This window comes from Schistocerca serialis, chromosome 9, assembly GCF_023864345.2.
Source record: "Schistocerca serialis cubense isolate TAMUIC-IGC-003099 chromosome 9, iqSchSeri2.2, whole genome shotgun sequence".
Taxonomy (NCBI): domain Eukaryota; kingdom Metazoa; phylum Arthropoda; class Insecta; order Orthoptera; family Acrididae; genus Schistocerca; species Schistocerca serialis.
This window is the reverse complement of record NC_064646.1, coordinates 18,956,891-18,980,958: the sequence shown is the minus strand read 5'-3', so window position 1 is coordinate 18,980,958 and position 24,068 is coordinate 18,956,891. Positions and strand designations below refer to the sequence as shown.

At 41.7% G+C, this 24,068-nt stretch overlaps 1 protein-coding gene across 1 annotated transcript in view; it reads right to left on the bottom strand.

Moving 5' to 3' along the window:
- Nucleotides 1-24,068, bottom strand: part of LOC126418763 (uncharacterized) — a 53,327-nt gene that overhangs the window by 5,783 nt on the left and 23,476 nt on the right. The window contains exon 2 of the mRNA XM_050085689.1: nucleotides 16,401-16,459. Within this exon, the coding sequence (XP_049941646.1) occupies nucleotides 16,401-16,457 (57 nt within the window). The 5' untranslated portion in view covers nucleotides 16,458-16,459. The remainder of the gene's footprint in view (nucleotides 1-16,400; nucleotides 16,460-24,068) is intronic.

Below are 24,068 nucleotides of genomic sequence, written 5' to 3'. Positions count from 1 at the left end.
AGGGTTTCCACAAGGTAGCATGTTAGGCCCAATACTATTCCTGATATACATCAATGACTTTTCCAGTAGTGTTACTCATGGTGAAAAAATTGTCTTCACTGATGAAAGCAATATTATAGTCACTGAGAAAACAAGAGAACTCCTTGCTGAGAAAGCAAATGAAACCCTCAAGGATGTTTACAATTGATCAATAAGCAATAAAGTGACATTGAACTCAAAGAAAATTAATGCCATGAATTTCAGTTTGAAGAGGAAAAATGACAATGTTAAATGTAGATAGCACCTCTATAGACAGTGTAAGATATGCAAAATTTGTAGGAATGAATACTGATTCTCAGTTGTGGTGGTGTGTACACACAAAGATACTTGCAAACAGAATGTCATCAGCATGTTATGCCCAGAGAATCCTATCATCATCGTGTAACATGCAATGTGTTTTAGTTACATATTATTCATATGTACACTCAATTCTGAGGTATGGTATTCTTTTTTGGGGAACAAACGCATAAAATATGAACACAATTTTCAAACTCCAGAAAAGAGCCACAAGAATAATAACCAAAAATACTAGTCGAGCTCATTGTAAAGATCTGTTAAAAACACTGTGTATTTTAACTGCTTCATGTGAATACAATTACCGGTCAGTTCTAAACATAAAAAATAACATTGCTAGTTACTGCGCAAACAGCTCTGTCCATGATCATGCAAGAAGAGATAGACTTAATTTACATTTACCATCAAAAAATAAACATGAATCTAAAAACAGCATTTTCTACCAAGGACTAAAACTGTACAATAAATTCCCAAAAGAGATTAAAGAAATTGCAAAAATACATTTATTTAAAAAGGCAGCTAAAAAGTACCTGTTATGGAATACATTTTATACATTGAAGGATAATTTAGATAAAACAGAGTAGGAGTTTGATAAAAAAGTTATAAAAATAAATAATAACAATTATGATTATAAAATATCCAGTATTCCACATAACACCTTCACTTCATGTTTTTTCCTTCTTATTTTCCTTTGTAAAAACACTCTCCCTTCAAGCTATGCATAACACAATACTAACTCATCTTCCTCTTTCTGAGCTCAACATCTCACACATTATGGAGGGTTGCTGACTCAGTTTTTCAGGATAGCAAATGCGAAGTTGCGGTACAGAAAATGGCCCAGGGATAACCAATGTGTGTGTGTGTGTGTGTGTGTGTGTGTGTGTGTGTGTGTGTGTGTGTGTGTGTGTATGCGTGTGTTTCTAGTGGGTGAAGTGTTATGAAGCAATGTGTGTATAGTGTGCGCAGTGACTGATAGTGAGATATGAGTGAACAGTGTGGCATTACATTATTTAATATGTTATTTGTAAAAGAAGTATTGTATACCAGGAGTAAAATCTAATGATTGTCTCTAATTAGAAGTCCGTAAATATATGTGTATACGAATTAGATTATTTTAAATTGGTCTAAACTTGTAAATAATTTGACATGTTCTATATCTTTGTAAAAAGAGATCTACGGATGAATAAAGCTACTACTACTATTAGCAGTAGTAGTAGTTGAACAGATAAACCATTCATTGGAAAATATAAATGAAGCTGTGTCATGCCTTACATCATTAACTGATTTCTGTAGATCATATCACGAAGAAAATATTACACATAAGAAGTTACGCAGTGCATTAACTGTGAGAAGTACCAGTTAGAAGCTACTTTTCAGGCTTTATAAACGATGTTCAATCTGGTGTGTTAGTCCTTATAAAGACGAAAGACTTTGATCTGAGCTCCTAATCTGAAAAAAAACTTGCTGGTTTAACAGTTCAGATTGCTATTTTGTATGTTACTACTTGCCTAGAGATCTTTGTGATTCTTCAGCTTCTCCCAGTCCAATTCATGACGAAATAGTTTATGGGTGAACGTCCGGATGTGAGTGTCCAACTGATTTAATACTTCGGCAAAAAAATCTCGTTGCCTTCATTAGATGTACTGACGAACAGTTCAGACTGACATCCGGCAACTGGTCTAACAACAGTAGTCCATGAAGGACGTATGTGGTTAATTATCTTGTTGGTATAGGGGTTTGAGTTATTGGATGTGCTTGTTCAGATGATTTGTGGAGGCCTTGGAAAACCTAACGTGGCTTTCTGATTTAAATAATATTCATATTCCAGAATGAAATTTTCACTCTGCAGCGGAGTATGCGCTGATACGAAACTTCTTGGCTGATTAAGACTGCGTGCAGGACCGAGACTCGAACTCGGAATCTTTGCCTTTGGTGGGCAAGTGCTCTACCGTCTGAGCTACACAAGCACGACTCACCGCCTCTCTTCACAGCTTTACTTCCTTAATACTCACGTCGTTTACTGTTCATGGATAAATGCTTTTTCAGATTAGTTGCATTGCCAACATCATAGTTTCATTGTATAAAAGAGAATGAAAGTATATATGCTAAGAACATTGTAATTAAACCCAGTGATAATTAATTCTAATATCGGAAAGGGCCGAACTGGTTTGTCTCCATGTGTTACCTCAATTATAGTTTATCACCAAACTGGAAAAATATAGTAGCGGTGTTCCCTGTAACATTCGTTTTGCAGTAGGAGCGTTCTGATTGGCTCACAGTACCACGTTTTTGTTTACTTGTAACTGAATAATATAAATGTTTCTTATATAAAGATTAAAATTGTTTGTCGTGAGCACTGTCAGGTATCGTTTGATTTTGTGCCCTTGATTAATATGTCTTTGTCATCAGCATAATTTCCAGCTTTTTAACAGTCATTTAAAATAGTAATATGGGTCGCGTACGTAGTTTTTATTTCAATCTAGAATCGTACCTTGTAGCATATATCGTATTATGTTCTGTCATTTTAGGTTTAGTCGTTATTCTCGGAGTGTAGTTTGTCTAAGCTTTTCTCCGATTCGTGTTGCAATTCGATGATAGCGAAAAGGTTGAAAAGTTATACTGGCTGCTTGGCATTGCAGGTGGCAAATTCCAGGAAAGCTATGCAAAAACTAATGATTGCACCTGCACATGAAATTTAGCTGCGTGTGTTGAAGTACTGCTGTTTTTTAAAATTTATTTATATCCCTCGAATCTTACATCCGGAAGTATCACGAGCATATATACTGATATGAATTGGGATGACCTGCTTTTCGTGAGCCTTCGCCTTGACCGTAAGCCTATCTGAACACGTCTTCACGCCTGGCTCAAACATTGGTTCTCACTAATGTCTCCGCTTACGTATAAAGCTAGCCATTAAATTACAGCAACAGGAGGGATAGCACACAACGAAATTTTACTATTTACGGCGCCCTCACACATCGTTAGTAGCGGGCACCCGCTTCAGTGCTGGTTCAGACTTGCTCTGGTTACGGGTAACGTTTCTGCCTTTTTGAGTGTCGAACTAAAACACTTGTACAGACAAGACATAACCATTTGCCTAGTGTGTGCTCATATGCGCTTTCCATAATTGAAACATGCACTTAAAGGATCTTTTACCTCGACCTTTAAAGGGGTTTGCATCTGCTGAAACGCACTTCTGGGTGTATACCCATATTTTTTTGCTCCTTATTCTCCCAGGGATCGCTTCCTGCAGTTTGTCACTATTTATTAAAATAGCCTTGTATAAAGGAGTCCTGTGAACTTCAGGGCTTAAATCCTTGAACGGCGTTATTAATTTAGGTATTTTGTGGGTTGCATAAATCGCTTTTGGTGGCCTGTTTCCTTTAAATTTGCAGAATATTATCAGTTTATTGTTCCTGATGCTATAAATAAACGTCCACTGGAGATAAAAGAAATTTAGTGAAACATACCTGGGTGAAGATATTCATACGGGGTGTGGACTAAAATAGGGGAACACCAACAACATATTATATTACCATTTCTAATATGGTATAGCAATCCAGTTAACGTTCAAGGCAGTCTTCAGTCGCACAGGAATGGATAAATACAGTTCCCGGGGCCATTTTAAGCGCATACACCATCGTTCCTGCAAAATAGTGGGAAGTGCAGGACGATCGCGCACCCCTCTCTACAAAGTAGACCAAAGACACTCAAGGCTAGTAAGGTCTGATGATTGCAGTGTCCAGGGGAAACGCAACAGTTAATCCTCGTGCTTACAAAACCAATCCTGAATGATGAGTGCTATTCGAGCAGGGGCGCTGTTTTCTTGAGAAAAAGCATCGTCGTTGGGGAACGAACACTATACCATGGGGGGGACCTGATCACCCAAAGTCGTCACAAAAACCTTGGCAGTATTACGACCTTGCAGAATAGCCGTGGGGCCCCGTGGAATACCGCGATATGGTTGCTCGAGTCATCACCGAACCTACGCCATCTTTCAGTTTTGGGACGTAAACTCGGCCAGAAGTCAGTAACAGTCTGAAACAAGACTCATGTGACCAAATGACTTCCTTCCATAGCTCCATAGTCCAGATTGTATGGAAACATGTTTTCCTATGCCCTGCTATTTCTAGCCTATGGAGCTCCATTGGTGTTGTTTTGGTACTGACAGGGATCACGACTTTTACATTCAGTTCGGCAGAGAGTTTTGCAGCGATAGTCTTCTTGTCTTCCGTGTCAATCGTCTTCAATGACGGTCAGTCACTATCATTCATTCAGTACACAATTTCTTACGCTCTGTGACATTGATGATGATTTCATTCTTGCCCTGTATGCGGTACTAGTCATAGTTACGCTGCCTCTTACAATACCACACACTTCTGTGACACTACAACGCAGTCCTTGCTATCAATTTTTTCGCTTCCTTAACACATAAAACTGTTGGTATACGATGTACTGTCTAGTGTAAACATGTATTGTAAATACTATGTTTAAATTATGTAATATTCAACACTGGCAAGTCGGGGCATATTTAGTTAACGTTGAAGTCAGAGAGATTGTTTTGTCGCTCCTCTGGGGCGGGAGCGCGCCAGCGGGTAGTAATAGCAGTAATGCCGTGCTCGGAGTAAGAAGTACAGTCGACTGCTGCTAGTCCTAACTGTGTTACATCTAACGGCTAGTGTGTGGATCTAAGTACGACGGGAAAGTAATGGTCGGCATATCTGGAAGCATGTCCGGGCAAGTTATTATGGATTAATGAGCGTAGTGCTGAAGAAACGAGGACTTAAATGTGAAGCGCACTGTGGGGCCCAAGTCGTAACAGTAAAAGCCCGCTGCCACATTGTGTCGCTGCCGTGGAGTTCCGTCGATCCACCGACAACGAGGGAAGTAAGATCTACGTAATTCTCGTAGGATAAAATTGTAGAAGGCTTGCCAGTGACTGTGCTTTTCTCTGAAGTTGAACAGATTATAACAAGCACTTTACAGTCGAAATGTTGCAGTTACATTCCACCCGACAATAACACCAAGTAGGTTCCTTCTGATCCTTACCTTATTGAACCTAGTGTGTCACGCCATTTTCAAGAGAAAATATGTTCATTATCAAATTATTTGCATAGACGATGAAGAGTAAATTTCAGACTGGTTATCGTAGTTAATTGTTGCACTTAATAAGCTTACGCCAATCGTTGTAGCTTTATAATAGACTGAAGTAATAAATATGATTATTAAGATTTATTTCAATGCATATTCAGCTGGAGTTAGTACAAGGATATTTCATCAAACTATAAAGCTTATTCCACCTGACAATCCCCCAATTAATGAATTATAATCATTCAAAACATTTGTTGCAGTTGTGGTCTTCAGTCCTGAGACTGGTTTGATGCAGCTCTCCATGCTACTCTATCCTGTGCAAGCTTCTTCATCTCCCAGTACCTACTGCACCCTACATCCTTCTGAATCTGCTTAGTGTATTCATCTCTTGGTCTCCCTCTACGATTTTTACCCTCCACGCTGCCCTCCAGTACTAAACTGGTGATCCCTTGATGCCTCAGAACATCTCCTACCAACAGATCCCTTCTTTTAGTCAAGTTGTGCCACAAACTCCTCTTCTCCCCAATTCTGTTCAATACCTCCTCATTAGTTATGTGATCTACCCACCTTATCTTCAGCATTCTTCTGTAGCACCACATTTCAAAAGCTTCTCTTCTCTTCTTGTCCAAACTATTTATCGTCCATGTTTCACTTCCATACATGGCTACATTCCATACAAATACTTTCAGAAACGACTTCCTGGCACTTAAATCAATACTCGATGTTAACAAATTTCTCTTCTTCAGAAACGCTTTCCTTGCCATTGCCAGTCTACATTTCATATCCTCTCTACTTCGACCATACTCAGTTATTTTGCTCCCCAAATAGCAAAACTCCTTTACTACTTTAAGTGTCTCATTTCCTAATCTAATCCCCTCAGCTTCACCGGACTTAATTCGACTACATTCCATTATCCTTGTTTTGCGTTTGTTGTTCAAAACATAGTTAAGCAATTACTGGCAATATATTCCATTATAAGTAGAGTAAACTGTGCAAAGTACCTAATTTTAAAGACAGAATGACAGTCCATTATTCAAAATCTCGATAGATAATTATCTGTGTTGTCAGCATTGCACTTAGCTGACAAATTATGAACAAGATAATTATTAAAATATTTGTTGAGAGTTAACCATTAATGTTTAAGTGTAGTTAGATTGTTATGACATTGTTTTATATGACTACTGATCCTGACACAGCACTTACGTAAAAGTTCCCGTTCCACCTGCTGCGCTACAAACAGGTAAACTTTATTTTTGACACAATTATTCACGTAGTTAACAGTACTGCCGCTCATCAGATGAGCTGGTGACCGAATTTTTAATTGCTTTTACAAGTTAATCATTTCTTTCGACAAAATTTCCACTGGCAAAATTTATTTCTAAATTATTTCCATTATGTCATTTAGCGATGGTTATTGAATGAAATTACTCATTCAATAACGATCAAGTTATAACATCTCCTGTTTCCCGCGGAATAATCATTATTTACTTCGGATTAGGATGCCTTATACCGACACGGGTCAAAATTCATAATCCACGGTCATTGTCAACTTGTAATTTCGCAAATCCAGGGAAGCATGGGGGTGTTATACTTCGGCTACCCTCCATACATGCCACAACAGTTTACCCACGACTGACAATTAAAACATATTGATAACAATGCACAGGTCCAGTCCGCGGTCACGTACAGCATACAACCAGCATGTTTGGCAAGTATCTTTCTTTTTGTTCAAGAATGCAGTGTTTCCATATTTTTGTCCACCCCATGTAACTGTTACAGAAGACGGAACACGTTAATTGTTAAACGGCAATCATGAGAAAAGAGCTTAAAAATTGACGATGACTGTTAACCCGTAGCGTTGCTTCTTTTCGTGCCGAGAATTCATTCCCCGATCTGAATCGCAACTTTTCACTGCACTGCCGTCAGTTTACATCACGTGCCCCTCCCCCCCCCTCACCCCTCCCCCCCACCCCGCCCACAACCTTTTGTGAAGACGTGCAGCGAGAGAGTCTGATTTGAGAAGACTTGCTTGGCTGCAGTCTCGAGATTTTACACTGCCTATTAGGGCCAGCCGTTCGCCAGAAGCGTCCATTCAGCATGTTGCACCGATAGCTACCCAGAGTCCACCGATAAAAGTCCATAAGATGAAACTTTTATCTATTTATTTCTGAAAAACCATATATGGCATAATATGTCGCAGGGAGATTTTCGACACAGTTTCGCGCTGTTGCCTAATGAAAAAATACGAGCTTACGGAATATCTATCTCTGTTTCCCGCGAGTGTGGCGGAATGTACTGCTGTTCCTATTGTCGTGCCCTCCCTTCCGTGTTGTATTCGCTAATGGCACGTGGGAACAATGACCGTCGACAAATCTCGCCATGTGCTCTAATTCCTCCGATTTTCTTGTCGTGGTCGTTTCGGGAGACACATGTGGGAGTAAGTCATATATAGCCGGATTCTTCCGGAAAGTACGCTCTGTTGATTTCAATAGTAAATCTATTCGTAATGCATAATGGCATTTCCGTCGCGTCTATCAGTGGAATTTGTTGAACACCTTTGCAAAGCTTTCGCGCCGAGTAACCGATTTAGAGGCGAAACACTACGTCCTTCATTGGATCTTCTTTATCTCTTCTATTAATCCAACTTTTTAAGGCCCCCAGTGCGATATGGATTACTTAAAATCGCTTAAATAAGTCTAGTCTCAATCTCGATTTTCATCCACAAGACAATGTAGCCAAACTGCATGGTATGCCTTCCTGACTTCGAGGAACACAAAATCATCCTGAGCGTCCTCTGGGTCTCATTGACGAACAGGTGAGATGAGTTTCGCAAGACTGCAGTCTGCAATATCCATGCAGGTTTTTATGGAGAATATTTAATTCTTCAACTAGGTCCTAATATGTGAGCATATTCCATAACTCTACAACACAGCGACGTCATCCAAATCGTTTATAGTTATGTGCATCTGACCAGCCTTTGGACTGAATTTAAGACACCACAGCAGATAAAAGAACGTTGTACTTAACGGGGCGTAAATTTTGAATGTAAAAGTAAATTAAGATATACCCAGAGAGTGGAGTATTTTTAGGCCGTCAGAGATCAAATGGTTCAAATGGCTCTAAGCACCATGGGACTTAACATCTGCGGTCATCAGTCCTCTAGACTTGTTGTTGTTGTTGTTGAGGTCTTCAGTCCTGAAACTGGTTTGATGCAGCTCTCCATGCTACTCTTCCCTGTGCAAGCTTCTTCATCTCCCAGCACCCACTGGAACCTACATCCTTATGAATCTGCTTAGTGCATTCATCTCTTGGTCTCCCTCTACGACTTTTACCCACCATGCTGCCCTCCAATACTAAGTTCGTGATCCCTTGATGCCTCAGAACATCTCCTACCAACCGATGCCTTCTTCTAGTCAAGTTGTGCCACAAACTCCTTTTCTGCCCAATTTTCTTCAATACCTTCTCATTAGTTATGTGATTTGGAAAGATTCTATTCTCTTCCTCTCCAGACTATCTATCGTCCATGTTTCACTTCCATACATGGCTACACTCCATACAAATACTTTCAGAAACGACTTCCTGAGGCTTAAATCTATACTCGATATTAACAAATTTCTCTTCTTCAGAAACGCTTCCCTTGCCATTGCCAGTCTACATTTTATATCCTCTCTACTTCGACCATCATCAGTTACTTTGCTCCCCAAATAACAAAACCGCTTTACTTCCATAAGTGTCTCAAAAAAATGGCTCTGAGCACTATGGGACTCAACTGCTGAGGTCATTAGTCCCCTAGAACTTAGAACTAGTTAAACCTAACTAACCTAAGGACATCACAAACATCCATGCCCGAGGCAGGATTCGAACCTGCGACCGTAGCGGTCTTGCGGTTCCAGACTGCAGCGCCTTTAACCGCACGGCCACTTCGGCCGGCTAAGTGTCTCATTTCCTAATCTAATTCCCTCAGCATCACCCGACTTCATTCGACTACATTCCATATATTCGTTTTGGTTTTGTTGATTTTCATCTTATATCCTCCTTTCAAGACACTGTCCATTCCATTCAGCTGCTCTTCCAAGTCCTTTTCTGTCTCTGAGAGAATTACAATGTCATCGGCGGACCTCAGTTTTTATTTCTTCTCCATGGATTTTAATTCCTAATTTTTCTTTTGTTTCCTTTACTGCTTGCTCAATATACAAATTGAATAACATTGGGGAGAGGCTACAACCCTGTCTCACTCCCTTCCCAACCACTTCTTCCCTTTCATGCCCCTCGACTCTTATAACTGCCACCTGATTTCTGTACAAATTGTAAATAGGCTTTCGCTCCCTGTATTTTACCCCTGCCACCTTCATAATATGGAAGAGAATATTCCAGTCAACATTGTCAAAAGCTGTCTCTAAGTGTACAAATGCTACAAAAGTAGGTTTGCCTTTCCTTAATCTAGCTTCTAAGATAAGTCGTAGGGTCAGTATTTCCTCACATGTGCCAATATTTCTAAGGAATCAAACTGATCTTCCCCGAGGCCGGCTTCTACCAGTTTTTCTATTCGTTTGTAAAGAATTCGCGTTAGTATTTTGCAGCCGTGACTTTTTAAACTGATAGTTTGGTAATTTTCAGATCTGTTAACACCTGCTATCTTTGGGATTGGAATTATTCCCCTGGACTTAGAACTACTTAAACTTAACTAACCTAAAGACATCACACACACCCATGTCCGAGGGAGGATTCGAACCTGCGACCGTAGCAGTAGCGCGGTTCCGGACTGGAGCGCCTAGAACTGCTCGGTCACAGCGGACGGCCGTCAGAGTTCATAGTACATAAACGTGACGTGATGGGTAACAGAGGAAGCCCCGTAAGTCAATATGTAGATCATGCCATATGTAGAGTATGATGTTAAAAACTTCCATGGATGGTGGAAAAGGTAGGACATGACCGTGTCGAGAGTTATATGCGAAAATCGATCTGATACCTCTGGCAGTAGAATACGGGTACCGATACTGCCGTTGCTAAGATTATAGCGTAGGCAAATTTCAAAGGTGGTAGTATGGAACAAAATAAGTAAACAAGTCCAGCAGATGCATAAATTACAAGCATGAGCACTTGTTCATCATCGCTTCTGTGAAACACATTTCTTCTATGAACAAGTGCTCATAGCTCTTAAGGTATGCATTTTAAAGCTCATGTTAGTTGCCAACCGTACAAGCTTAGTAACAACAGAACCGATACGTGTTACATCACGTAGCACTGTCAGAGGAAACTGAACGAGTTTCGCTTATAAGTTACACTCGGTCGTTCCCGACCAGAGTCGGTTATCTCAAATTGATACATTTACCCTTCTTCATCGTCCCTGAAAGTTTGCTAGATCATCATGGAATGATCTTTCACGTAGGAATGTCACAGCTCCGGAAAAATGTAGCGATATGCAGGAAGACTGATGTAAATGAAAGCAACTTGTTGAATATAAGTAGCTGGAAGACCCGCTATTAATCCGTTACATTTTAGACTACAAAGCATTAGAAAACGGGGCCCGGCCACAGTTGTACGAAAGGATGTTTCCAGGCTTAAATTCAGTGTATCAATCCTACAGATATTCACTCGTGAAGCAGGCGCCTTACAAAAAGATCGCTTCATTGTTCTTCGAATACTGTCGAAGTAGTGATAGTCAGTTTGAAACCCATAACAGGTAGCATTAATAACAGAGATAGATAAAAAGGAAAAGAAAGAGTAGTTGCTCGTTTCGCCACGAGGATCATCGGAATTACGCAACGTAGTGCGACTCCGAGGACGGTATGTAAGCACCGACAGGCAGGCAAGGGTTTAGTATGGCTTTTGTGTCTTTTCCTTGTGCGTGTGGAAAATGCGTAAACGTGAGCTATGGCGACGTTATTAGCAAATGAGTCCAAACAGGACTAAGGTGCTGTTATTCTTTTCTTGGCCGACGAACACCGTTAGACATCCATCGGAAATGAAGAACGTGTATGGGGCACCATGTCTGTCGAAAACCAACGTGTAGAATAGTGTGCCCGGTAAAGCATGTTCTGATATCGCAAATGTCGTAACGCAGGAGGTAGGCCAGCTTAAGACGCAGACACTATATCACCGTCATATACACTACTGGCCATTAAAATTCCTACACCACGAAAATGACGAGCTACAGACGCGAAATTTAACCGACAGGAAGAGGATGCTGTGATATGCAAATGATTAGCTTTTCAGAGCATTCACACAAGGTTCGCGCAGGTGGCAACACCTGCAACGTGCTGACATGAGGAAAGTTTCCAACCTGTTTCTCATACACAAACAGCAGTTGACCGGCGTTCCATGGTGAAACGTTGTTGTGCTGACTCGTGTAAGGAGGAGAAATGCGTACCATCACGTTCCCGACTTTGATAAAGGTCGGATTGTAGCCTGTCGCGATTGCGGCTTATCGTATCGCGACATTGCTGCTCGCGTTGGTCGAGGTCCAATGACTGTTAGCAGAATATGGAATCGATGGGTGCAGGAGGATAATACGGAACGCCGTACTGGATCCCAATGGCCTCGTATCACTAGCAGTCGAGATGACAGGCATCTTATCCGCATGGCTGTAACGGATCGTGCAGCCACGTCTCGTTCCCTGAGTCAACAGATGGGGACGTTTGCAAGACAACAACCATCTGCACGAACAGTTTGACGACGTTTGCAGCAGAATGGACTCTAAGCTCGGAGACCATGGCTGCGGTTACCCTTGACACTGCATCACAGACAGGAGCGCCTGCGATGGTATACTCAACGACGAACCTGGGTGCACGAATGGCAAAACGTCATTTTTTCGGATGAATCCACGTTCTGTTACAGCATCATGATGCTCGCATCCGTGTTTGGCGACATCGCGGTGAACGCACATTGGAAGCGTGAATTCGTCATCGCCATACTGGCGTATCACCCGGCGTGATGATGGTATGGGGTGCCATTGGTTACACGTCTCGGTCACCTCTTGTTCACATTGACGGCACTTTAAACAGTGGAAATTACATTTCAGATGTGTTACGACCCGTGGCTCTACCCTTCATTCGATCCCTGTGAAACCGTACATTTCAGCAGGACAATGCACGACCACATGTTGCAGGTCCTGTACGGGCCTGTCTGCATACAGAAAATGTTCGACTGCTGCCCTGGCCAGCACATTCTCCAGATCTCTCACCAACTGAAAACGTCTGGTAAATGGTGGCCGAGCAGCTGGCTCGTCACAATACGCCAGTCACTGCTCGTGATGAACTGTGGTATCGTGTTGAAGCTCCATGGACAGCTGTACCTGTACACGCCATCCAAGCTCTATTTGACTCAATGCCCAGGCGTATCAAGGCCGTTAATACGGCCAGAGGTGGTTGTTCTGGGTACTGATTTCTATGCACCCGAATGCGTGAAAATGCAATCACATGTCAGTTCTAGTATAATATATTTGTCCAATGAATACCCGTTTATCATCTGCATTTCTTCTTGGTGTAGCAATTTTAATGGCCAGTAGTGTAGTCTCTCCCCATCCAATTATCACGCCTTCTGTCACTTAAAAGTAGACCTCTACGTGTTGAAGATTCCTGTCGACAAGGATGCGCAGCAGGACTTCTTCCCGCAACAGGAGACTTGTTTTACCAAATGCTTGTCTTCAAACTGGTGGGTCGGTGGAATGATTGCCCCACTGATAACGGAAATTCTGAGCAGTATGGCCTTCGAACGGAAACATTTTATCGCTCTTTTTCTCACAGAGACGCTCATCGAACTCTGGAAACAGATAAACTTCAATGAAGGCGTTTCATGGAGAAAGCAAAACAAAAAGGTCTCGTTCCAAGTGAACGCCAGTCTGCTGGGGTCAAATACGTTGAGATTCCATGTCTTGCCCATCCTGTGACAGGTGCCTCAGCAAACGGATTCTTTTAATAAACATAACATGACAGTTACTTCTAATTAAAATTGTTACTCAGTGTACTGCATCATGAAAACTTGTTTTCGTGGTTGTTGCAGACAGTACGCCAAAGATTTTAGTAACCACATGTAATTAAACATTAATCTTCCTTATCAACAACTGCGTTACTCAAATCTTTCATTTACAGTTCAAGTCGACTAGATTGACATATTACTGATAACGTACTATTTTCTGTAGATCAAAACTGAAGAGATTGAAAACATGTAGGAAATTAAGGAGACGGGAGCTGGATGAGTTGAAAGAACCAGAGTTTATTGAGAGTTTCAAGGGGAAAATTGGGAAACGATTGAATACAGCAGGCGAAAGGAATTCGGTAGAAAATGAATGCGTAGCTTTGACAGATGGAACAGTGAAGGCACCACAAGATCAACTAGGTACGAGGCCCATTCGGAAAGTAAAGTGAGATCCGGCGCGAAAAGGAAACCACAGTGACAACTTGACGACACTTTGCACAGATGTGTTGGGCAGTATGTCTAGTACGACCGTCGATCGCGTCTCGTCTCTCTTTACAGTTCTGAGCGCACAGTGAGTACGTAAAGATGCCTAGATAAAAAGTATATACCGCCAAGTATGAGGGCCAGTGAGAGATTTCGCCTGATGTCACGCAGCCCAGATAACATAACTGTAATGCGTATCCTTCTTCATCACAATTCTTTGCAGCACACTGCAGGGGCAGTGGGGACGCTCCCGCTTCGTTTTCGGTGGGAAGTGTCTGCTCACTCACCATACAGCCCGGACGTGGCTCACTCTTATTTTCAGCTCTGATCAGATGAACATTTTGACACCGACAATGAACTCTAGACCAGCTTAGAGAATCGGTGGAAAGTACAGGCCGCTGACTTCTATGACGATGGTATTGGAAAGTTGGTACAATGCTACGACAAGTGTCTAGGTCGGACCGGCGATAATGTTGAGAAGTAGCTGGAAGGTGTAACTAATAAAACATTGGCCGTTGCTAATAAAATATTTTTGACTTTCACAGAGGTTTCCATTACGCGACCGATCAGACCTTCCGAACAGCCCTCGTAAAAAGACAAGGCCTAGCAGAAATCTTTGGATATTCCAGGAGATACTGAATTTAATTGATGAGAGGAGAAAATTTAAAATACAAATACAGCAAATGAAGCAGGCAAAAGGGGATAAAAACGTCTAAAAATGGCATTGACATGAAGCGCAAATAGGTAAAGCAAGAGGACAGATGTAAGGATATAAAAGTATATATAACTAGGAGAAAGATTCCGCCAACAGGAAAATTAAAGAGCCGTTTGGAGGAAAGAAAAGCAGCTGTATTAATATAAAGAGCTCATATGGAGAAACAGTACTATCCAAAGAAGGGCAAGCTGAAAGGTGGAAGATGAAAGGAGCATACAGAGGGTCTGTAGAAGGAAAATGAACTTGAAGGCAATATTATAGGAAGGGAATGGGATACAGATGAAGATGAGATGGGAGATATGACATTGCATGATGATTCCGAGAGAGCAGAAAGACCTAAGCCAATAGAAGGCCCCTGAGTATACAAAATTTGCTCTGAACTACTGCAATCCTTGGGTCAGCCTGCCATAACACATGTATTATACCTTTTGCGCAAAAGATATGAGACAGACGGAATATCTGGGACATAAAGGAGCAGTTCAAAGAAAACAGATGCAGAAGAATATGAGTATTACCGAAGTATCGGTTTAATAAGTCATGGTCGGAAAATACTAACACGAATTATTTACAGAAGAATGGGAAAGTGATAGAAACTAACTTCGGGGAAGACCAGGTTGTACTCGGTATAAATATAGGAACACGCGAAGAAATACTGATTTCTCATAGAAGACAGACTAAGGAAATGCAAATAGGTTTTTATAGCATTTATAGATGAGGAGAAAGCTTTAGACAATGCCGACTGAAATACAATCTTCGTAATTCTGTAGGTATAATAGGTAAAATAAAGGGAGAGAGAGGTTATACAGTACAGAAACCAGATGGCAGTTATAAGAGCCGAGGGGCATAGAACGGAGGCAGTGGTTGGGATGGGAGTGGGACAGGTTTGTAGCCTTACCAGAAACTTTTCAATGTGTGCATTGAGAAAGCTGTAAAGGGAGTCAAAAAATTTTGGAGAAGTAATCAAAGTTCAGGGAGGAAAAATAAAAAAAATTTCAGGTTTGTCGATGACATTTTAATTCTGTCAGAGACAGCAAATAAATTGGAAGAGAAGTGGAAGGGATAGACCATATATTGAAAGGATGATATACGATGAATATTAACAAAAGAAAAACGAGAGTAATTAAATGTAACAGAATGGAAACAGACCATGCTGAGGGAATTAGATTAGGAAACGAGACACTGAAAGTAACAGATGAGTTCCGCTATTTGGGCAGCGAAATTACTGATGATGGCAAAAGTAGAGAGGATTTAAAATGTAGACTGGCAATGGCATGAAAATCGTTTCTAAAGAAGAGAAATTTATTACCTTCGAATAAAGATTTAAGCATTAGGAATTGTCTTCTGAAAGATTTTGTCTGGTGTGTAGTCTTGTGTGGAAGTGAAACGTGGTCGATGAACAGTTCAGACAAAAGAGAATGGAATGTTTTGAAACGTGGTACTACAGAAGAATGCTGAAGATTAGATGGGCAGATCATGTAACTAGTGACGGGGTACTAAAAGAGAGTTGGTGAGAAAGGAAAAGTTGTGACATAACTTTACTGAATGAAGGTATCGGTTGATAGCATACATTCTGAGACATCATGGGCTCACTATTGTAGGGAAGTGTGGCGGGGGGGGGGGGGGGGCGCCAAAATTGTAGGAGGAGATCAAGAGATGAATACAACAAGCAACAACACACACTGTGTGTGATGATATTTGACAATAAGACGTATTAGTACCACAAATAGCAGATGTAGCGATTTCCTGCTCTTTCGTAAAGAAAGCGTATTGTCTCTGTTGTTAATGTTCAGTTTTCCATGTTCAAATTATCTTTCTCTGATACAAATACTATTCTGAAGAATGATAGCAAAAGAATACTCACCAGTTCAACAACTTTGATTAGAAAAGATGGGCTCCTGATAAGATCTGTAACTGCCATTTCTGAAAGAGAAGATATTTAGTTATTAAAGCAACACGTTTGTAAATTTAAAGACTTTTTTATTTTTCCTTCTTACTTTTGTCAACAAATTTCAAAAGATCAAGTCTTTAAGTTAGATTGTAATACAGACAACATATTACATTGTATTAGATAGTGGACATCCTTAAGAGTTGGTTAACTCTTGTGCTAAGATGTCTGCTCAACAGCAGGACGACTCAAAAAGGGGAGGACTGTTCATTGCAAGTAACATCGGTATAAGATTAGAGCCCGTTAAACAGTATTACAAAGCCCGCACGTAGGGAAGCCAAACACCATATGGGGCATTTTTTACAGCGACGCCTTGGTGACGAGTGTCGATACAGTGTTCTCTTCACAACTGGATTAGTCCATAAAACGAACTAGTGAGAAGCTTGGAACCACGATGAGAAGTCTATTCGAGCTCTTGGTCACCTCAGCTTGCTTTTTGTTCCGTTTAAACTACTATAAACAGAAGGACGTAATGGTTGTCGAGCGCACAGTACCATCTGCGACAGCGAATTTATATAAACATAACTTCGCAGAGAACGTTTCTAAACAGGTCATACTAAAGCCGACGTAAATCCGTCTCTGATTGAGTTTATGAAATATCTAAGGTCACTCCATTCTAGAACCACCATGAGGTGAAACAAGATGGGACCTTCCATTTCAGACGTTCTAGTTGTAATGCCACTTCCTCGGACGAGAAATAAAAATCCTAATACCCCAAAGATTTCCCCCCAAGTCCCAAATTCCCAGAAATGTGAATAAGCGAATGAAGTTCCATTTATCACTATTATTAGGACAATAACAAGTAATTAAATCAGGAATCTAAGACTTGACGATTTAGCAGTCTACGAAAGAAAGATTAAATTTCAGTAAAATTAAAATCAAAATCATAAAAAATCGCAAAATTTGCATAAATTAACATTCGCAAAGTAGAACCAACGATCCCAAAGAATACTCCGTGTGAATAACGACTAAGTATTATTCAATGCATTGTCACTACGTCACGAGAGTTAGCCGAAGCAGGTCATATATTTGAATGCTCGTACATGAATAATTGCGATCTATTATGACGCAGTAATACGATCTTCTGACTTCAAATATCACGGCATTAGAATTTGAACGGAGGACTTTTATCTACTAGAATAAAGTGAACTTTTAACTAGATAATTGAACTAAACATTACTTAGACAGTGATTTAGGCAACGAACACTGATAGACAATTTTCATTCATAGTAGCCAGTGGTTTATGGAACTTCAGTGATAGGTCCGAAGCATATAATTTAAATCCCCCCAACACCTGGGAAAGATTTCTTCTCAAGACTCGGTTAGGAAGTGACTGATATTGTGCAATAAAACACCCTCTCGTGCCAAGTCTGGCATTTGCGATTTAAAAGTCTATCAAATTTTTGACATGAAACTCCCGAGTAATAATTACGGGCAGCGATAATATTTGACTGTAGCGCTCGGCGCTTGAGTAGAATCTTTGACTCAAATAACAAGCCCACTGTTACAATTTCTTAGATACTTGAAATTACGACCAGCTTGTAGGGAATTTGTTCTGGATGTGACTGTATTGGTTTTATCATTTATATTTCATAATTAATCAGTTAAACATCGATTACGAACGATTAATTACAATTCTTCGTGAAGTAAATATCTCACGCACGTCGACATTTCGGTTCAGCACTGTTATTTTGTGTAACGTCGTCTTCGTAACTTGATAACTATTTCAACACCCTACCGACTGTCGCCGAGTTTTAGCCGAGGCCAAGTACAAATCAAACCAAATCATCAAGAAGAAGAGGCGTTGTATAGTGACATACAAAGGTGATGGCCCCCGGGATACTTTGTACGTGGAAAACATACACACATTAATTTATAAGCTGCTCCATAACGTTTTGTTTCACCATCATGACTTGTTCGTGCTGTTAAATCGTAAACCTCTTTCTCAGAACTCTTTTGACAACATGTGAGTCTACATATTGACACCTGCGTAAGGAATGTCGAAGTAATCCCTCTTGTCAGCGCAGTTTACTAGAGAAGATTGATCCTGCAATCGTGATTGGGGCGGCACGCCTTCTCTACATGAATCACTCTGTTAAGGAGAACTGAAAAGGCATTTCAAGCTGACGCGATGAGTGCCTTGTCGCTGGACGGGAGAAGGATTGTAGGCATAGTGAGGTATCCACCAAATTAGTGTGCACCACAGTGTTGTCATTCGGACAGACAACAGACTATCTGAAGACACTGACCAGGGGTCAACACCGCAGATGATAATCGCTACCTAGAAGTTACGGCTTTTACGTACCACTAGGAGAATACAAAAGAACTACACACGATCTTTCTAAACCAACTAGGAAGGCTTTGTCGACCCAGAGAATGTTCAACAGACTGTACAGAACAAATCTGGACTCTAGGCTTTCTTCACAAAAAACTATACAGTCCTTGTCCAGATCTTTTATCTGTGAAGAACGTGATCAAGAGAACATTCGGAATGCAAATTTTATCAGGAACGTCAGGTTCTCTTCACCGCAGATTGCACGATCTGTCTGCTGCCGGACGACAGTCGTGAGAACGAGTAGGGATGGTGGCATACGAGGACTGGGACTTCAATGGTGGCAACTACTTACAGCTCGTACAAAATAGATACGTGTTTCAAAGTTTGACTGACCTTCAAAGTAGTCACCAGCATTGTGTATAACCCGTTGCCAGCGATGTGAAAGTCGTTGGATATTCTTAGCAGTGCCAGTTGTGTTGACAGTTCGAGCGGCGCGGTCTATTGCCCGACGAATTTGTAGCAGTTCTGAAGCGAATGCCGTTAAGTGTTTCTTTTAGTTTAGAAATCGAGTTGAACTTACGAGGGCTTAAGTCAGTGGAGAGCAGTAGGTGGTATAACACTTAGCAGCCCCATAATGCAAGCAAATCAGTAACAGCTGCACCGTACGTGCTTGACCATTGTCCTGCAAAATGATGGTGAGGTCCTGCAGAAAGTGTCATCACTTCTGTCACTAAGCTGACCGTAGGTTGTGTTCCAAAAATGAAAAGCAAAGAGACAGAAGTGATGACACTTTCTTGCAGGATCTGACCATCATTTTGCAGGACAATGGCCAAGCACGTACAGTGCAAGCTGTTACTGATTTGTCTGAGAGATGGGGCTGCTAATTGCTATACCACCTACTGCACTCTCCTGACTAAGCCCTCGTGAGTTCAACTCGATTTCTAAACTGAAGGAAACACTTAACGGCATTCGCTTCAGAACTGCTGCAAATTCGTCGGGCAACAGACCGCGCCGCTCGAAGTGTCAACACAACTGGCACTGCTAAGAATATCCTACCACTTCCACGTCGCTGGTAACGGGTTATACACAATTCTGGTGACTACTTTGAAGGTCAATAAAACTTTGGAACACGTGTCTATTTCGTACGAGCTGTAAATAAATAGTTGCCACTATTAAAGTTCCAATCCTCGTACTAATGTGCGACTCAGGTACATAGGAGAGGATTCTACCAGGATTTGGTTAGTCAAGTATGCAAATCGCAAGTCAGTCAGCGCTACGAAGGAGGAATGTGAAGATCGTGCGTTATGGGGACAGAATTCTTTTGTTCAAACCCACAGTCAACACTTCGGAAATGGCTTCCTTGTTCAGCACACGCGTGCAACAAGGCCTCCTTCTAGACTCCTTCATGCGACAGACAGGAATGAACGGAACGCAATGTCCTGTCGTACTTGCTGACGTCTGAAACTTGCGGAGCGCCATCACCGAAACTTTCCCTCACACTGGATGATGTAAGGAGTGGAACAAGCTTGAGCGACAACGTCTCGATCATCTTATGGATAGAACGTCAACGAGTATTACAGCACGTTGTAGAGTACGAGGTGGGGTAACAGGACATTGAATGTTACCCGGTAGCAGATGTTGATTTTGGAGGTGGGCTGTGATGAGCACTTTCCATTACAACCACATTATTTGGGTTTTCATTTCACAGTAAAGATTTCTTTGTTTCGTTTCGTAAGGCTCTTTCATTCTTTGCAATCCTTGAAGCGAGGCTCCCCTAATACACACACACACACACACACACACACACAGACAGAGAGAGAAAGAGAGAGAGAGACAGAGACAGAGAGAGACGTGCACGTGGCACAAACATTTTTTTAGGAGTGTGCTTATACACCGAGTTACCAGCATGACTTAGAAGGTGAGGTAGTCTCTGTAGAGCGAAAGCTATGTCGGACAAAGAGACGATACCAGTAGAGCGCAATACTCAGTGGAAAAATTCAAACGCAATGATTATAAAAACCGGCACATACGGCATGATTTCCTGTAGTCAACGCCAACACGAAGGCAGGTCGAAGGAGAGACTCCCACAAACCATGGAGTAGGAGCTGTGAGTGATGAGTGCAACGAAAAAGATCGATAGGATCCTAGCACGGCATCACACGAGACGTGCGAGCATCCAATTTTTTTTCTTTATTTTTCTTATTTTGTTCGAGCGCGTGACTAGAAGTAATACCAGCAAATTTTTTATGTGAAAAGTCTCTGAGCTTTTTAAATAAACCGCAGCTAACATTCTAGATGTTTATTCTCCGTATCCACATATTTCCACCCCTCTGCCGTTAGAGGGCTTTTAACGTGGCGGTGGGTAACGTAGCTATATCGGTGTGTCAGAAACAGCGCGCGAGTTTCGAATTCAAAGAGTTTGTTCACAGGCCGGCCTCGGTGGTCTTGCGGTTCTAGGCGCTGCAGCGGGACTGCTACGGTCGCAGGTTCGAATCCTGCCTCGGGCATGGATGTGTGTGATGTCCTTCGGTTAGTTAGGTTTAAGTAGTTCTAAGTTCTAGGGGACTGATGACCTAAGATGTTAAGTCCCATAGTGGTCAGAGCCATTTAGTTTGTTCACACCTGAAGAACACTCTCCTTCAGCGCGACAATGCCTAGCCACACACTAGCTCTGCAACATCTGCGGTTGTCTGACGCCTTGGATTCACTGCCATCGATCATCCTCAATACAATCCCGACTTGGCTCCATCAGACTATCATTTTTTCCCAAAATTAAAGAATACTTTCGAAGACTTCATTATGAAAGTGACGAAGCTGTGCAAGCCGAGGGGAGGTTTGGCAGTATCAGTAAATTCGTCTCTCGTAGGGAAAAACTTGTTCGTCGGCAGAGTGACTACGTTGAGAAATAATTATGTGGACATGAAGAATAAGGACGTCGATGGTTAGGAAATTTTGTTTCATTTAAAATCCTTTAAGAGTTTTCGCTTAAAAACTCCGGAGACATTAATTTTCAACCCGCTGTAATACGTGTTCGTTTGAAATTACACTACTGGCCATTAAAATTGCTACACCACGAAGATGACGTGTACAGACGCGAAATTTAACCGACAGGAAGAAGATACTGTGTTATCCAAATGATTAGCTTCTCAGAGCATTCACACAAGGTTGGCGCCGGTGGCGACTCCTTCAACTTGCTGACAGGAGGAAAGTTTCCAACCGATTTCTCATACACAAACAGCAGTTGATCGGCGTTGCCTGGTGAAACGTTGTTGTGATGACTCGTGTAAGGAGGAGAAATGCGTACCATCACGTTTCCGACTTTGATAAAGGTCGGATTGTAGCCTATCGCGATTGCGGTTTATCGTATCGCGACATTTCTGCTCGCGTTGGTCGAGATCCAATGACTGTTAGCAGAATATGGAATCGGGAGGTTCAGAAGTGTAATACGGAACGGCGTGCTGCATACCAACGGCCTCGTATCACTAGCAGCCGAAATGACAGGCATCTTATCCACATGGCTGTAAAGTATCGTGCAGCGACGTCTTGATCCCTGAGTCAATAGAGGGGGACGTTTGCAAGACAACAACCATCTGCACGAACAGTTCGACGACGTTTTGCAGCAGCATGGACTATTAGCTCGGAGACCATGGCTGCGGTTACCCTTGATGCTGCATCACAGACAGGAGCGCCTGCGATGGTGTACTCAACGACGAACCTGGATGCACGAATTGCAAAACGTCATTTTTTCGGATGAATCCAGATTCTGTTTACAGTATCATAATGGTCGCATCCGTGTTTGGCGACATCGCGGTGAACGCACATTGGAAGCGTGTATTCGTCATCGCTATACTGGCGTATCACCTGGCGTGATGGTATGGGGTGCCATTGGTTACACGTCTCGGTCACCTCTTGTTCGCATTGATAGCACTATGAACAGCGGACGCTACATTTCAAATGTGTTACGACCCGTGGCTCTATCCTTCATTCGATCCATGAGAAACCCTACATTTCAACAGGATAATGCACGACCGCATGTTGCAGGTCCTATACCGGCCTTTCTGGATACAGAAAATGTTCGACTGCTGCCCTGACCAGCACATTCTCCAGATCTCTCGCCAATTCAAAACGTCTGGTCAATGGTGGCCGAGCAACTGGCTCGTCACAATACGCCAGTCACTACTCTTGACGAAGTATGGTATCGTGTTGAAGCTGCATGGGCAGCTTTACCTGTACACGCCAACCAAGCTCTGTTTGACTCAATGCCCAGGCGTATCGAGGCCGTTATTACTGTCTGAGGTGGTTGTTCTGGGTACTGATTTCTATGCATCCAAATTGTGAAAAAATGCAACCACATGTCAGTTGTAGCATAATATATTTGTCCAGTGAATACCCGTTTTACATCTGCATTTCTTCTTGGTGTAGCAATTTTAATGGCCAGCAGTTTATGTATATTTCCAAGCTTTGTATTGTCGAATTTCGTTCTTATTGATTACCCCTCCTATTTCCTCTGTAAACGGTTCAGCCATCTTCGGTCCGAGGTGGAAAGAGTCAGAGTACAGCGCTAGGGGGACAGTACCGTTGTCCTTGTGAGTTAAGTATTGCCATTGCCGGATTCCATCTTACGTCAAGGTTAATCGTGTTAACGGTGCTGACTCTGGCAAAATGTGGAATGCGGCGGAGTTAACTCTCATAGACAAAGGTACTGAACCCCTGCCGAAAAATATTTTTAACGACATCCTTCACAGAAAGTGTCTGCCGCTCATGTGCTATTCATTCCACAGTTACCTGCCGTACACTCGCCTCGTCCTGCGAGTATGTAAGGTGGATGACAGTGCTGTACCGTCAGTCTTAACGGATAGCTCCGAAGATAGCTGAACGATTTACAATCGAAATATTACCGCCGGTCAAAGTTTAGTTACAGTTTAAATCCCGTTGTTTCATGAAATCATCCCATTCTAGTGAAATTTTACATGCTTGCGTGAAACAGATAAGATTGCAGAGCTAGAAATAGATCAAATAAATTCAAGAAGGTGGCTTCACGATGGTAGACGATCTCCAATATTTCGTGTTGGATTCTACTTGGAAGCAATAATAATTTCAGAGCCGCGTGTCACGTACTTTTAAGACACCCAAAAGCAAAAGCTTGTTATATAAAGAAAGTAATTACACATTTTCCGTTTAAATCTTTTGTCCTATGCTTTCTCTTAATCATTTTAACTATTTTTATACACACATCCTTTAATTTCTAAGAGAGCTATTAAGATTATGTTACAGAAGTTTAATAAGGCTAGTCTCCCTAGAGCTAACCA